Source organism: Telopea speciosissima, chromosome 9 (assembly GCF_018873765.1).
Source record: "Telopea speciosissima isolate NSW1024214 ecotype Mountain lineage chromosome 9, Tspe_v1, whole genome shotgun sequence".
NCBI lineage: Eukaryota > Viridiplantae > Streptophyta > Magnoliopsida > Proteales > Proteaceae > Telopea > Telopea speciosissima.
The window spans coordinates 10610035-10622749 of NC_057924.1; the positions used below are offsets into that span (position 1 = coordinate 10610035).

At 39.2% G+C, this 12715-nt stretch overlaps 1 protein-coding gene across 2 annotated transcripts; it reads left to right on the forward strand.

Moving 5' to 3' along the window:
* The first annotated feature begins 1839 nt into the window (after nt 1–1839).
* On the forward strand, nt 1840–11108 carry LOC122640745 (gamma-tubulin complex component 5-like). 2 transcript variants are annotated; one of them, XM_043833989.1, is made up of 17 exons: nt 1840–1953; nt 2712–2827; nt 2947–3210; nt 3300–3397; nt 3692–3854; nt 3956–4066; nt 6163–7200; nt 7287–7439; nt 7531–7630; nt 8103–8197; nt 8795–8986; nt 9512–9568; nt 9664–9735; nt 9922–10020; nt 10100–10231; nt 10372–10545; nt 10759–11108. In XM_043833989.1, exons 1-17 carry the CDS (start codon nt 1932–1934, stop codon nt 10924–10926), a joined length of 3054 nt encoding a protein of 1017 aa, XP_043689924.1. In that variant the 5' UTR covers nt 1840–1931; the 3' UTR covers nt 10927–11108. The 2 variants fall into 2 exon arrangements, with proteins under 2 accessions (XP_043689924.1, XP_043689923.1); XM_043833988.1 differs by having other exon boundaries at nt 1917–1953; nt 2709–2827.
* The last annotated feature ends 1607 nt before the right edge of the window (nt 11109–12715 follow it).

Sequence of the window (12715 nt, forward strand, 5' to 3'; positions counted from 1 at the left end):
TATGAAGGAGGAGTGATGTGAAAGGGGAAGAAGGTGCTGGTTGCGTGTAGAAAGTGACGATGATGGTAACGTGTACGGGACGCACAGTGCGAAAGAAACCCATAAAATATACTGCCCTTTCGGTTCGAGCCGCCGGTTTCTATGTTTGAATCAGAATCGAACCAAATTCGGTCTTGCATAAAACCAAATTGATTCTCCATAATGTGGATTCCTACTCTCGCTGCTCTAAAATGTATTCTTAATTGAGAATGAGAACATTATTTATATATATGTTATGCTAAAATGCATTTTTAATTTTAGTGTGCACATATTCCTTGTCAATATTTCATTAAACTTATGAGCATTATAACAATTAGAGGTATCAATCGGTCGGACTCAGTCGGGCCTCACACTGCATCGTGACCGTCTGTTTAAGTATTTAGTTCTGGCCTAGTCGGGCTCGGTTGGGCTTCGGACTATAGTTGAGTAATATAATCGGGCCTTAAACAATGCATAACTATTTTTTTTCCCATTAAAATTGAATATTCCAACCATTGAACATGACCGATTCATTAGTGATCTAAATTTATGCTAAAAAAATGTCACAAAAATGAACCCAATACATCAGGCCCAACCCAACGGAAAGTTAATGTCATAGATAGATTTGGATTAATAAATCAAACATGACCTAAGCCCATTGCAAAGTTTATAAGTTAAAGGATCGGACTGTAACCTGTCAGGCCTGGAATCGGTTGGGCGCCCGACAGTCTAGGACCCTACATTGGGACCGCTTGATTAGTAAACATGTCGGGCCGGGCCGAGCTTTAGTCGGACGGGCTTGGTCTGATCTGTCGGGCCAAGCCTGCACTTGACATCCATAAAACAATCATTACTATGGCAAACATGCAAGGAACAACTTGATGCTCGATCTCAACATGCTAGTTATCATCAGTCCACAATTACCCAAGCCAAAACCAAACATGAGAGCCACTGAAACCGATTATGCGCTTTACAGCCCCGAACATCTTTCTTTGGTTTAGTTCAAAATAGCCCTGATTATAAAATGAACAAGAAGCTCCTCTAACCAATTCAATGACATTGAGTTGTTGAAAACGAATTCTAACACGATACAGAAAATAATGGAAATCATAAACAATAATCACACAATGAACACAAGGATTTACATCATTTGTAATCAACCTAAAAATCAAGCAACGAAATACAAGACATCGTATCCCCAACACGAGTTTATGCAAGAAACACAAAGAAGCAGTTTATATACAAAAGCCACGATCTATCCCTTTTATGATTAGATGAAATTCAATTTAGATGCTCGCAAGAGCTCAACATGAACAAAATAGGACAAAAAGGAGTAAATTACGCGGACCTTCCCTGTACTATACCGTAAATACAACCTAAGTACCCTACGATGTTTAAAACTACATCCGTCTCCCCTCTGGCTGACAGAGTTAACTGTTTAACCTGAGATATGAAAAAGGCTATTTTACCCCCACCCCCACCCCCACTTTGAAACACCGCAACTCACCCAACCCATTTTGAAATCCTTACCCGCGACCGGAGACCTGCAACTCTCTAGCGAGTTGAGGACCCTGCACCTCTCCGGCAATAGAAAGACCTGCAACTCTTTTCAGAAAAGGTAAATGAACCCCGTCTCTGCCTCGAGCTTGTCACTCAAGGTATATCACCTTCTCCCTTTCTAAGGAGATCTATCGTTTTCTTTGATCTTCTTTACTGGGTTCTTAATTTAACAACTTATAGATGATGATTTTAAGATGGTTTTGGGTTTAGATGTCTCGTTTTCAATTATCTCTCGTTTTCTTTGATTTTCTATTGCAGGCAGATGGTTTCTATTTTTCACATTAATTGGAGCTGTTATCAGTGGGGCTTCCTTGCTTGAAGCACAGACTGTTACAAGTCTGCTGAGTATTTAAATGGGAAATCCCATTTACAATGGTACTGGTAATCATTTATCTCTGGTAGTTCACTTCAGACTTGCAAAATACAATGGTACTTGTCTCTGAGTAAGGTTTTGCTAAATTTTGACTTAGAGCTCATGCTTCAGGATTTGTTGGACATGATCTAGGTTTTGTTTTGTATGGTTTCTCATGCCTTATGGAATATCCTCGTCAGTTGACCCTTCTCATGTTAAGGGATGAACTTAAGAGCTTTTCAAATTTGATTTTAATGGGTGACTGGGTACATCTGGTGGAAGTTTTCAGTGGCACTTTTGAAAGCTCGGTGTTCTAAGTATGTGGCCTTTGTAAAACACATGAAGAGTATTAACAAAGCAATTGTGTAATTTTCAGACGTCAAGGGGTATAAAAGGCTTTATTTTGGGGTTTGACTTGGAGACTCATCAGAGTTGTTAATACTCTGGTTTTGACTTGAGTGGTCGATAACTTGAGACTTAGTAGTAATTGTTAATACAAAGCAATAATTTCAATTCTTAGGATAAGCTCAAGCAAATTGACATAAAAGTCTATTATGGTCTCCCCAACCTACACCCCCCCCCCCCCCAACAAAAAAATAAAAAAAAATGGAAAAAGGAACAAAACAAAAAGAGAAAAGAAAAGGCTAGGGGCTTGGAACAATATCTTGGCGTTGCATGAGTTTTTTTTTATAATGATGGACGGAATGGACTATACTAAGTGCAAGGCCAATCTGGATACCTTACTAATATTGTTATCCCTCTTTGACAATGTTTGCAGCAGATAGATTTACAACAGAAACTGCAAAAAGTTTAGTCAGCAGGCTACATAGCATTTTCTCAGAGGACCTTCCCTTGGCAGCGCCAGCTGCCAATTTAAAGGCCAATGAGCTTGATCTGGTATACTAGTATCTTGATTGATGTAACTAATGCTATTTTTGGATCTAGATGTGTAAAATGTAAATACTGCCTGGTCCTACTTATGCTCATCTTAATCATGCTTTATCATTTTTATATAGGTTAGGGGTGTCTTACAAATGCTACAAGGATTCTCCAGTTCAGTGTTTTTCTGGGATGATGGAGTGCAAAGTTTCTGTGTCAAAAATGAGATTTATGTGACTCACCTTTCGCAGACAAGTCTCAGGGTCATTCTCAACCAGTTTATCTATGGTGCAACGTGCTTCCAGCTGGTTGAAATTTTCGTCAGAAAGGTGGAGAGATCTTCTGTGGGATCACCTCCTACCTTGAAGGCATTTGCAAGTTCTGTGTCTTCATGGCTTAAGGTATCTATGTCTCCAATTTTGTACCTGTCCATTTTGTGTTTTTCGTTTTCATAATGTAGCGAAGACTGACTTATCATGTTGTGGAACAGAGCTTGCGGGATGTTGCTTTAAGGGAGGAAATGAAAATATCTGAGTCTGATGCTAAAACCACTCCAACCCTCCTGGGATTAGTAAATTCCTTATCAAGGTGCTGCATTTGACTTTGACCATGTAAGCTGAAAATTGCTATGATTAAAACCAAGGAATTTGAGGGATAAAAGTAGTATCAGCTTTATGTTAGGGACTACAATCAGTCACACCTTTGGATTTTCTGTATAGAGCACCTCTTGCTCTCATGGCCTGAATCTAATTTTCGTAAAGCTGCAGCACTTCGATTCCATTTAGCATTGGGTATCAAACTGAATTGTGCATGATCCACTCCCTCATCATACATGTGCCATACGCTGTATTTGCTACTAAGCTTATGATGTCTATTTCACAGCCTTTGTTCAAGTTCTGAATACCTACTGCAAGTAGTGCATGGAGCGATACCCAATGTTTACCTTGAGGCTGGATTTTCTTTTCCAGCTGGTGAATTAGCAGTTCATATCCTTGACCACCTTTACAAGAAGTTAAATGAAGTTTGTCTCGTGCAAGGTGGCGAGGTTGTGGAATTTTTCAACCGTGCTTTATGCTCTAAATTCCTTCTGTTTGTGATTATCTTATTCTATATGATTCTCATGGAAATCATTTTTCCTGATTTCAGGAAGAATCATACCAGATGCTCTTGTATATATTTGTGGGGAGTTTATTGCCATACATTGAGGGGGTTGATTCCTGGCTTTATGATGGAACTCTTGATGATCCATTTGAGGAGGTAATTACATTTAGGTGTTTTATATGTTGTCCTAAAGTTGAAGTTTACCATTTATTGGGCTAGTCATGTTAAATGGTGGAGATAATGGGTTGTTGTCATACCTCTCCCGGGATGCAACTTCGGTAGGTGAGGGCTCCACTTAAGGTTAATGCTGAGACTTAAACAGTTAAAATTGTAACCTAAACCCGCACTATGCTGAGGTGCTTGACTAAACCCCACTCAAGTCTAATATGCATACAATAACTAAACATGGGTTGTGTTGGGTTATGAGTTGGGTATAATATCATTTATGTGGAGCAAGAACCAAAAGGGAAGTTCATCTCTATGGAATGGGGTTAATTTTTATATTGTTAACTATCTTTGGTCTAATCAGCCAAGCCTTGACGACAAGCATAATAGAATAGGAGCTGGGGACAGCTGTATTATTTCTACCTATTTCAGTTACTTAAAATCTCTACAATCAAGTTAGTAGGCATACTTCGGCATTGTTTGTTTTTTTCCGAGATCTTGCAAATTCAATGTATCTATTTTGAAGATGGGTTCCAAGCCCGTCTCTTTTTCTTTGTTCCAGAGGTCAGGTGGAATTGACTGGCTCGTGATTTATAAATATATACAATTATATGTATTCATTATCAATTGATTTAACAACTTCTACCATAGAAGTTAATGTTTTATCATGCATGTATATCGAAAATGTTCCTAGCAAGTTTCGAACGATGAAAAAGAAACTGTAGTGCCAATCCTGGAGTTTGGATAAGACCTAGTTTAGTTGATTATTTTGATCATGTTCGGTATATATGGTTTTGTGTTAAATATGACGTCATCTGCACATGTCTAAATGTTTTACCTTCTAATGAAGTTTTAAATGCAATCAGGTCTATGCAAGTGTAGTATGTATCATAGTTGTCAAGGCGTCGCCTAGGCTAGGCAATGCCTAGGCATCTAGGTGCCTTGGTCACCTAGGTGGGGGGCCAATGCCTTGGGTCGCCTAGATGCCTTGACAACTATGGTATGTATATAATTTGGAAGAATAGTGTGTGCAATTCAAAACTTCGGTAAAAAAGAATGGAAACAGACCAAGAATCGGACAACTGCACAGGAAGAGGCTGATATGAGTTGGACTTCTAGACACTTACACATGGAAGTTCATGTATCACTGACATTTTAAAATAAAGTCTCCTAGTTAATTGGACATAGACTGCTTGTTAGGATGTATTAGTAAACAATTTTTCAAGTCATGCACAATATGATGCTATTCATGAAAAAGTCGTCCCTAACTCTTTTTTAACCTTAACAATGTTTTCCATTGATTAATGTTGTATCTTTTCCCTGGACTCTTGTAGACAGATGGGAAATTGCTGTTCTTCCTTGATTCTTTTCTAAGGTAGTGCTTCCAAAGCATAGGTTGTAGTTCTATGTTTAGTTCCACCAGGTGCGGTAGCGGAAATAAGCATAAGATTAGGTAGATCTGAATCCCTCCGCATCCAATTCTGATTGATGAAGTTGTTTCCCCACTAGATCATGGTAGATCTGAGACCTTTCCCAAACAAAGGAGTTTTGGCAGATGGAGTTCCTCCATTGACATATGCTAGATGCTATCAATCATTGGATCTAGTGCAACACTTTCCTTTCTCCTCCACACCTTCTGGGTAAACAGGGGAAATTCTTACTTTCCTTGCAACAAAGAAATTAACATTCTCAATTAGATTATGAGATTTATCATTTCTTACATAAAATTTCTAAATGGTAAACTAGTATTGCTACATGTATTTATGCCTTTGTTCAGGAGCATATGGTAGAGAGGAATGCTAAATAGCAATAGTCAGTTGGACCAGTGGCTGTGCAGCTACATTGGAAAAAAAATTGTCGGATGACTGGCTCATTCAGATATCATCATCACTTGAAAAGGATTATTTGAATCCATTGTTTTGTTTGTTATTGTACACAAATATATCTTTTTCTGCTATGTTTGGATCTATTGCAAAGCTGTAATCCTACTGTTAGAATTTGCCAAAATTGACATTCAATATTCCTATACTTTAACCCATAACCTTAACTTTCCTTCTATTGTTTTACTGTTTCACATGTTATTGTAGTTGTTTTTTTATGCCAATAATACAATATCAATTGATGAGTCTGCATTCTGGGAAAAGAGCTATCTATTGAGACCATTACAACACCAAAAGTTAGATCCTGGGCTCTCTTCTGTTACTTATGCCAGCGATGGTGAATCAGTGCATGGTGACAAGAAGGAAATGGCTGACCGAGAATCCATCTTGCTGTCCAGCACAGTAAAAGGGACTGATCAGAGTGGAGTAGTCCTTGAAGTCTGTCCTCTATTCATTAGGGACATAGCCAAAGCTATTGTGTCTGCAGGAAAATCACTACAGTTAATCCGGCATGTTCCTGGGGAATATAAAACGATATCTGATTGTGTTGATGGTTATGGAAGACATGTGGGTGGCAATGACTTGAGCGGGATACTTTGTCGGAAGAGCATTGGGGGGTTAACCTTGTCAGAAGTCTTCAGCCTATCCTTGGTGGGTCTCATAGGTGATCATGATCACATCTCTATGTACTTAAAGCAGGATAGTCCTTGGAACCCCTCATTTATCCGTTTGCTTGAGTCTTGTACAAGGAAACAGAAGCTGACAGAAGAAAATGACGCAACTTCCCTAGCTTCTGGTTGGTCGGAGAAGATATGGTTCAAGTTCTTAGATGATAGAGTGTTACAGAAAAAGGAGAGCTGTTCAAAATCTGCAGTCAAGGGTGCAAAAAGTTCTCATGAAGTGAAGGATAAAGATATAGCTCATAATTTTTTGAATGAATCACCTTTTCTTCTGTCATTCTGTCCTGAAAATCCTGTTATCACTGTATGCCAAACACCACTGCTTGAAAACAGTGAAAAGTGGAATATGTTGAACTTAAGTAGAAATTTCCACCTCCCTCCTTTAAATGATGAGAATTTACGAGAAGCTATTTTTGGTGTTAAAGATGGAACACCCTATGCAGTCAGAGGGACAGACTTTACTTCGGGTTTTCAATTTGGGGAGTCTGAATATAATCGTTCAGAGGATGACATGAAGACATTAGGAGAATTGTACTTCTTCCCAACCATTCTACCTTCTTTTCAGGTACTATCAGCTAGCTGATTATCAATAACCGGAACAGTTTTGCTGTTATACATTTTCCGAGAAAATAATTCATTATTCTGTAACAGGAAGACCTCTGTATTTCAGAGTTCTTACCTTTCCAGAGAAACAGCACCTTGGTCTCAAGAGTTCTTAACTGGATTGGAAGTTTTGAACCAAAGGCTACTCCACTTCCTCTTGTTATTATGCAGGAATGCCTCATTATCTACATCAAGAAACAGGTTGACAGCTCAAGCTGGTTTCTGCAAAATTCCTAATATGATGTTGAAGCTTTCTATCCACTCAAAGTTTCTACATTCATTATTGTGCCAGGTGGATTACATCGGCAGGCATATCTTGTTAAAGTTGATGAATGGTTGGAGACTGATGGATGAGCTTGGAGTATTGCGTGCTATTTACTTGTTGGGTTCAGGTACTGTTTAGTTATTTTGACTCATATAGAGATTGGTCTACCTGGTTTGTTGATATGCAAAAGGTTATTTACATGGCAAAAATTTAGGGTACTTGTTGGGTGTCCCTATACAGCACACCTAGTTCTACACTGCTGAAGGATGAGTTGGTAATTTCAACTGTTCAATAGATACATAGGGCACGGTTTGGATTGGCGAAGTGTATTAAAGTTAAATTCAACCTGTCAACCACCCCCCAAAAAAAAGAAAGATAAATTCAACTGTATGACCCCATGTATCAGCATCTTCCCTTTATTTTTTTCATCTGTTGATTTGTTTTCAACCATTTTTCACAAAATTGAATCTTTAATGTATTTTTAAATATTAGGGCTATACAGGAAGTCCTTCCTACATGGGTCATACAGGAAGCATACCATTTGTTAATATGATGCTAATTTCATTTTTTTTTGTTTGTGTGCCGCCGTCATATGTCAGGTGACCTGCTGCAGCAGTTTCTCGCTGTTCTTTTTGAAAAGTTAGACAAGGGAGAATCCTGGGATGACGATTTTGAGTTGAATACGATACTCCAGGTGCAGCAAATCATGTTTCAGTAAAAATGATATAATTAGTTATATATACGTGTCAAGCAGACCTAGTGGGCAACGTACTGGTGTAGCATGCATGCAGGGTAGTAGAACCCGCTATTGGATCTGTTTCCTACCATGGAAATAAACAGCAAAAGCTGACTGGCTGAGTGGTTTTGTGCTTTTCTGTGACATTCATTTTTTGACTGATTGATAAATTCTTTGTAACTATCCAATGAATGTGAAGAGCCATGAACATCCTATGAGTTTCAGCCAGCGAAATATTCTAGCTGGTGTTATCGAATGCTGGGCTCCAGGAGCCCTGCATCGGCATCGCATCTGCCAGTACTCTGGAATACTTGATGTCTACTTACAATATCTGTAGTTCTGTACAAGGATTTTTTTGAAGGCAAAAGTTTTTGTGCACGACCGGCATTAAATGCAGTTAGATTAGCATAAATGCCACTCTGAAATGACATAAACACCCTTCCCCCCCCCCCCCCCTCTTCTATTTGATGAAGTCGATGGGAGAATCTTCCGTATACCTTCCCCTTTTTTTAATTCCAAGGTTGCTGTTAATGGGAGACTGCTTGTTGACTGCAGGAATCTATTAGAAACTCTGCTGATAGAATGCTTCTAAGTGCACCGGATTCATTGGTTGTGTCAATCACAAAACAGCATGTTTCCAGTGGTGATGCTCAACATAATGCAGCTAACCTTGTCTCGACTCCTCATAAAGGTCGCAACCACTTGTTTGGGGTTGATGCCCTTGATTTACTGAAATTCACATACAAGGTAGTTCTTCTGGTATAAGGAGGTTGGTCCTTTCTTTTTAACTGTTTAATTTTATAAATTGGCGCCTGGTTTCATCACTGACAGTGCCGGAATGGCTACCAGCACAGTGACAATGACTGCTGCATGGCAGCTCAAGCTAGCGTGTTTAAGTGGACATGTCATTCATGTGATCATATACTCATGGGTTAATTTTTAGCCCAAGTAGGCATCAGCATATGTTAATATAATGCTTTGAAAACTTTTAAAAACTGTTTGAAATTCAATTATATAGTTCTATCTGAAGAACAAGTAACTCTTGAAAAAGTGCGATACGCTGTGGGCTATGCGGTTGAGATAGGTTACTAAATATGACATGTAGCCTATCCATGGAATTCCCATCTGTCCAATACTTAGAATGACAAATCAACAGTCCACGGGGCAAAAATAGGTGATTCCGGCACTGTTGGTCCTGGACACCTGTTTCTCTCTTTATTTATATTTATCTTATATTTTAATTTTATCATTAGTTGTTGTTGCATGTGATAGGTCTCTTGGCCCCTTGAACTTATTGCTAACACTGAGGCAATTAAAAAATATAACCAGGTATAGCTTTTGCATTAGGTTTTCACGTGAATGTAATGGATAATCATCTACTACTGTCTTGATTTATTATTTGTTCTGACCATGTTGGTTGTTAGGTTATGGGTTTCTTATTGAAAGTGAAGCGTGCAAAATTTGTTCTTGACAAAGCTCGAAGGTGGATGTGGAAGGTTGGTTGTTCTGGAAGTCTTTCGCACTGTTCTTCTATCTTTCATTGTAGTATGAGAGCTAAAAAATGGATGAACTCGCATATCAATTACCAGAGTCATTTAATAGGAGCTAGAGGCATTTAATTTTCCCTCCCCATTTCTTGTAGGATGATCATTTTTGTGGTATCTGTTAATTGCTTCCATCAGGGTAGAAGCACTGCAACAGTCAATCATAAGCATCACTGGTTAGTGGAGCAGAAGCTCCTTCATTTCGTGGATGCTTTTCACCAATATGTCATGGACAGGGTACAATCTTGACATATCGTGTAGTTTTTTATGACAGAATTTTGAACTCTTTTAACTCTGGCAAGGATTTGGTAAGCAGGTTTTTCATGGTGCATGGCATGAACTCTGTGAAGGTATGGCATCAGCTGGTTCTCTTGATGAAGTAATTGATGTACACGAGGCCTACCTCTTATCCATCCAGCGCCAGTGCTTTGTGGTTCCAGATAAGCTGGTAGGGTCACTGTCTCAAGTTTCTGCTGGGGTTTGTCCGTCTGGTATTTATTTACATGCTCTAGTCTCTGTGGAACTAGGAATTCACTATGAAATAAATGAGGTATACTGTTGTCTGATAATCTGTTATGGAACTCACAGTGGGCATTGATTGCAAGCCGAATCAAGAACATTCTTGGGTTAGCTCTAGACTTCTATTCCGTTCAGCAGACTTTAAGTAGTGGTGGAGGTGCCCTTGCAATCAAGGCAAGATGTGAAATGGAAGTAGACCGGATTGAGAAACAGTTTGATGACTGCATTGCTTTTCTTCTGAGAGTAATCTTCTATCCATCCCAGTTATTTTGTTTGCTTACGTCTTTTTGTGACTCAAGCGACACAACCTCCACATATGCTGTTTTACATATAATATGTCTTCCACAGTTCCACTTGCATGAATATAGTAGTTCCACCTGTATTTGCAGTAGCAGACATACCATCCATGCATGCATACATACATACATAGCTGATTCTTGCCCCATATATGTATAGGTCTTGTCATTCAAGCTCAATGTGGGGCACTTTCCTCATTTGGCAGATTTGGTTACAAGAATCAACTATAACTACTACTACATGTCTGATAGTGGTAACTTGCTAACTGTCCCTGGTGCTGAAAGTGCTGTTTCTAAGCTGGGTAAAGGGCTTTCTGTTCAGGCCTGATGGATAATGGTATGATCAGGAGAACTCTCCCCACCAGGTCAATTAGGGCTACTCCTCTTGCTTCTGGAAAGAATGGCAAGTCTGTCAATTATGGTTTGTAAAGGCTTATTTATTTCATATTTCTGCTTATTTGAATTGTACATAATTTAGAAATGGCTTTTCCTTTTAGTGTTTTTATTGTGGCAACAATGAGAACCAGAACAAGCTGTGTGTTTATCATGTACTGCAAATTTTCAGGTTGGTTGCAATCTGGACTTCTCTAGACTGTTGGGATCTGGCAAATTCAATCCGAATTTTCAAAACCCTGACCTGAACCCAACTGAAACCATGAGCTGATCAATATATGGATATGTGATTTGAAACTCCTAGTCCTCCCTAACAAGACTGGGAATGGGCTTCTTCATCAACCTTTGATAATATGGCCCTTTAGTATTTACTATGGATTTCTAAGTTTTATATGAATAATTATCACCTCCAATTCGTGGGCACCGTCAATTCCTCCAATTCCTCTAATAGGGGGGAGTGGACCCCAGTTTGGGCAGTGTTTTCGGGCTAGGGGTAAGGTGGTCATTTCTGCCCCCATGTGAGGAATTGGAGGGGGCAGCGAATTGGAGGGGATAACGATTCGTTTTATATATGTTCCGAGATATACTGCTAGTATGGCCGCTTAATGGGTAGGGATACTATAGGAAATGAGTAGGCATAGGGCAGCGGTGCCAATTCCTACACACAGGAAGGGTGAAATGATCGCCCCACCCCCATGAAATGAAAAATCTCACCCTTGTTGGATGCCTTCTGTACGTAAGGGTGTCAATTGGTTCAGTTTCGGTTCAAGCTATAAAATGCATAAACTAAAATTGAACCAAACTGATTCGGTTTGGTTTTTATACGGTTCTATATTTGCTTCAATATTCGGTTTAGATAATATTTTAGGTGTTTGTGCTAATTTTTAGAAGGAAAAAAACTTTGTTTATTAGAGTCACAATCTACCAAAAAAAAATTCTAACTTTAAAAAGGAATAGGATTTAGCATCCACATTAATTGAAATATTAAAAAACAATATAATTTTACCTGGTTCTTTATTCGGTTCAGTTCAACTATTTTAATCATGAAATTGAATTGAACCAAAAAAAATTCCAGTTTTCTAAACCAAAAGCAAATCGATTTACTTTGGTTCGGTTCAATTTTAAACAACCAATTTCGGTTCAGTCTTAACCTGCACGTGCTCTCATTAAAAGCTGTTTTAGTAGCCTATCAAAAAACCTGGATCTTTTGGGTGTGGAATCGATCGAATCGGACCGATGCAACCCGTTTCCAAACCGATCGGGATCGAAATCATTTGGACTTAATTCAGGGTCACGATTCCGAATTTCAAAACATAGGCAAAGGAGGTGTTCGGTTTCGATTTGGTGGTAACTGATGTTCGGTTTCGTGGCCCATCCCATTTTAGGCCCAACTGTGGAGACCTGCTAGCCACGAGTCAATATGTGATTGGCTTATATAAGTACACGTAATACAAAACTCCGTGGTGGCGGAAAAGCAAAGCAAGAACCAGTCCTGCTGATCTCTAATTCCAACATTGCACTCCCCAACACTACCAAGAACTTAAATGCGGAATGACAAAAATGCCCTGGTAGAAACCCGATTTTATCTCTCTCTCTCTCTCCAAGTTGATTCCGAATTTCTTATAATTCTTGTTGTGCTGGTTCGTCTCTAGGGAGACCAGTGCCCAGGGAGTGCCCAAGGGGCATCCAAGGGCTGGGCTGGGCTGGGCCGTACACATCCTGGT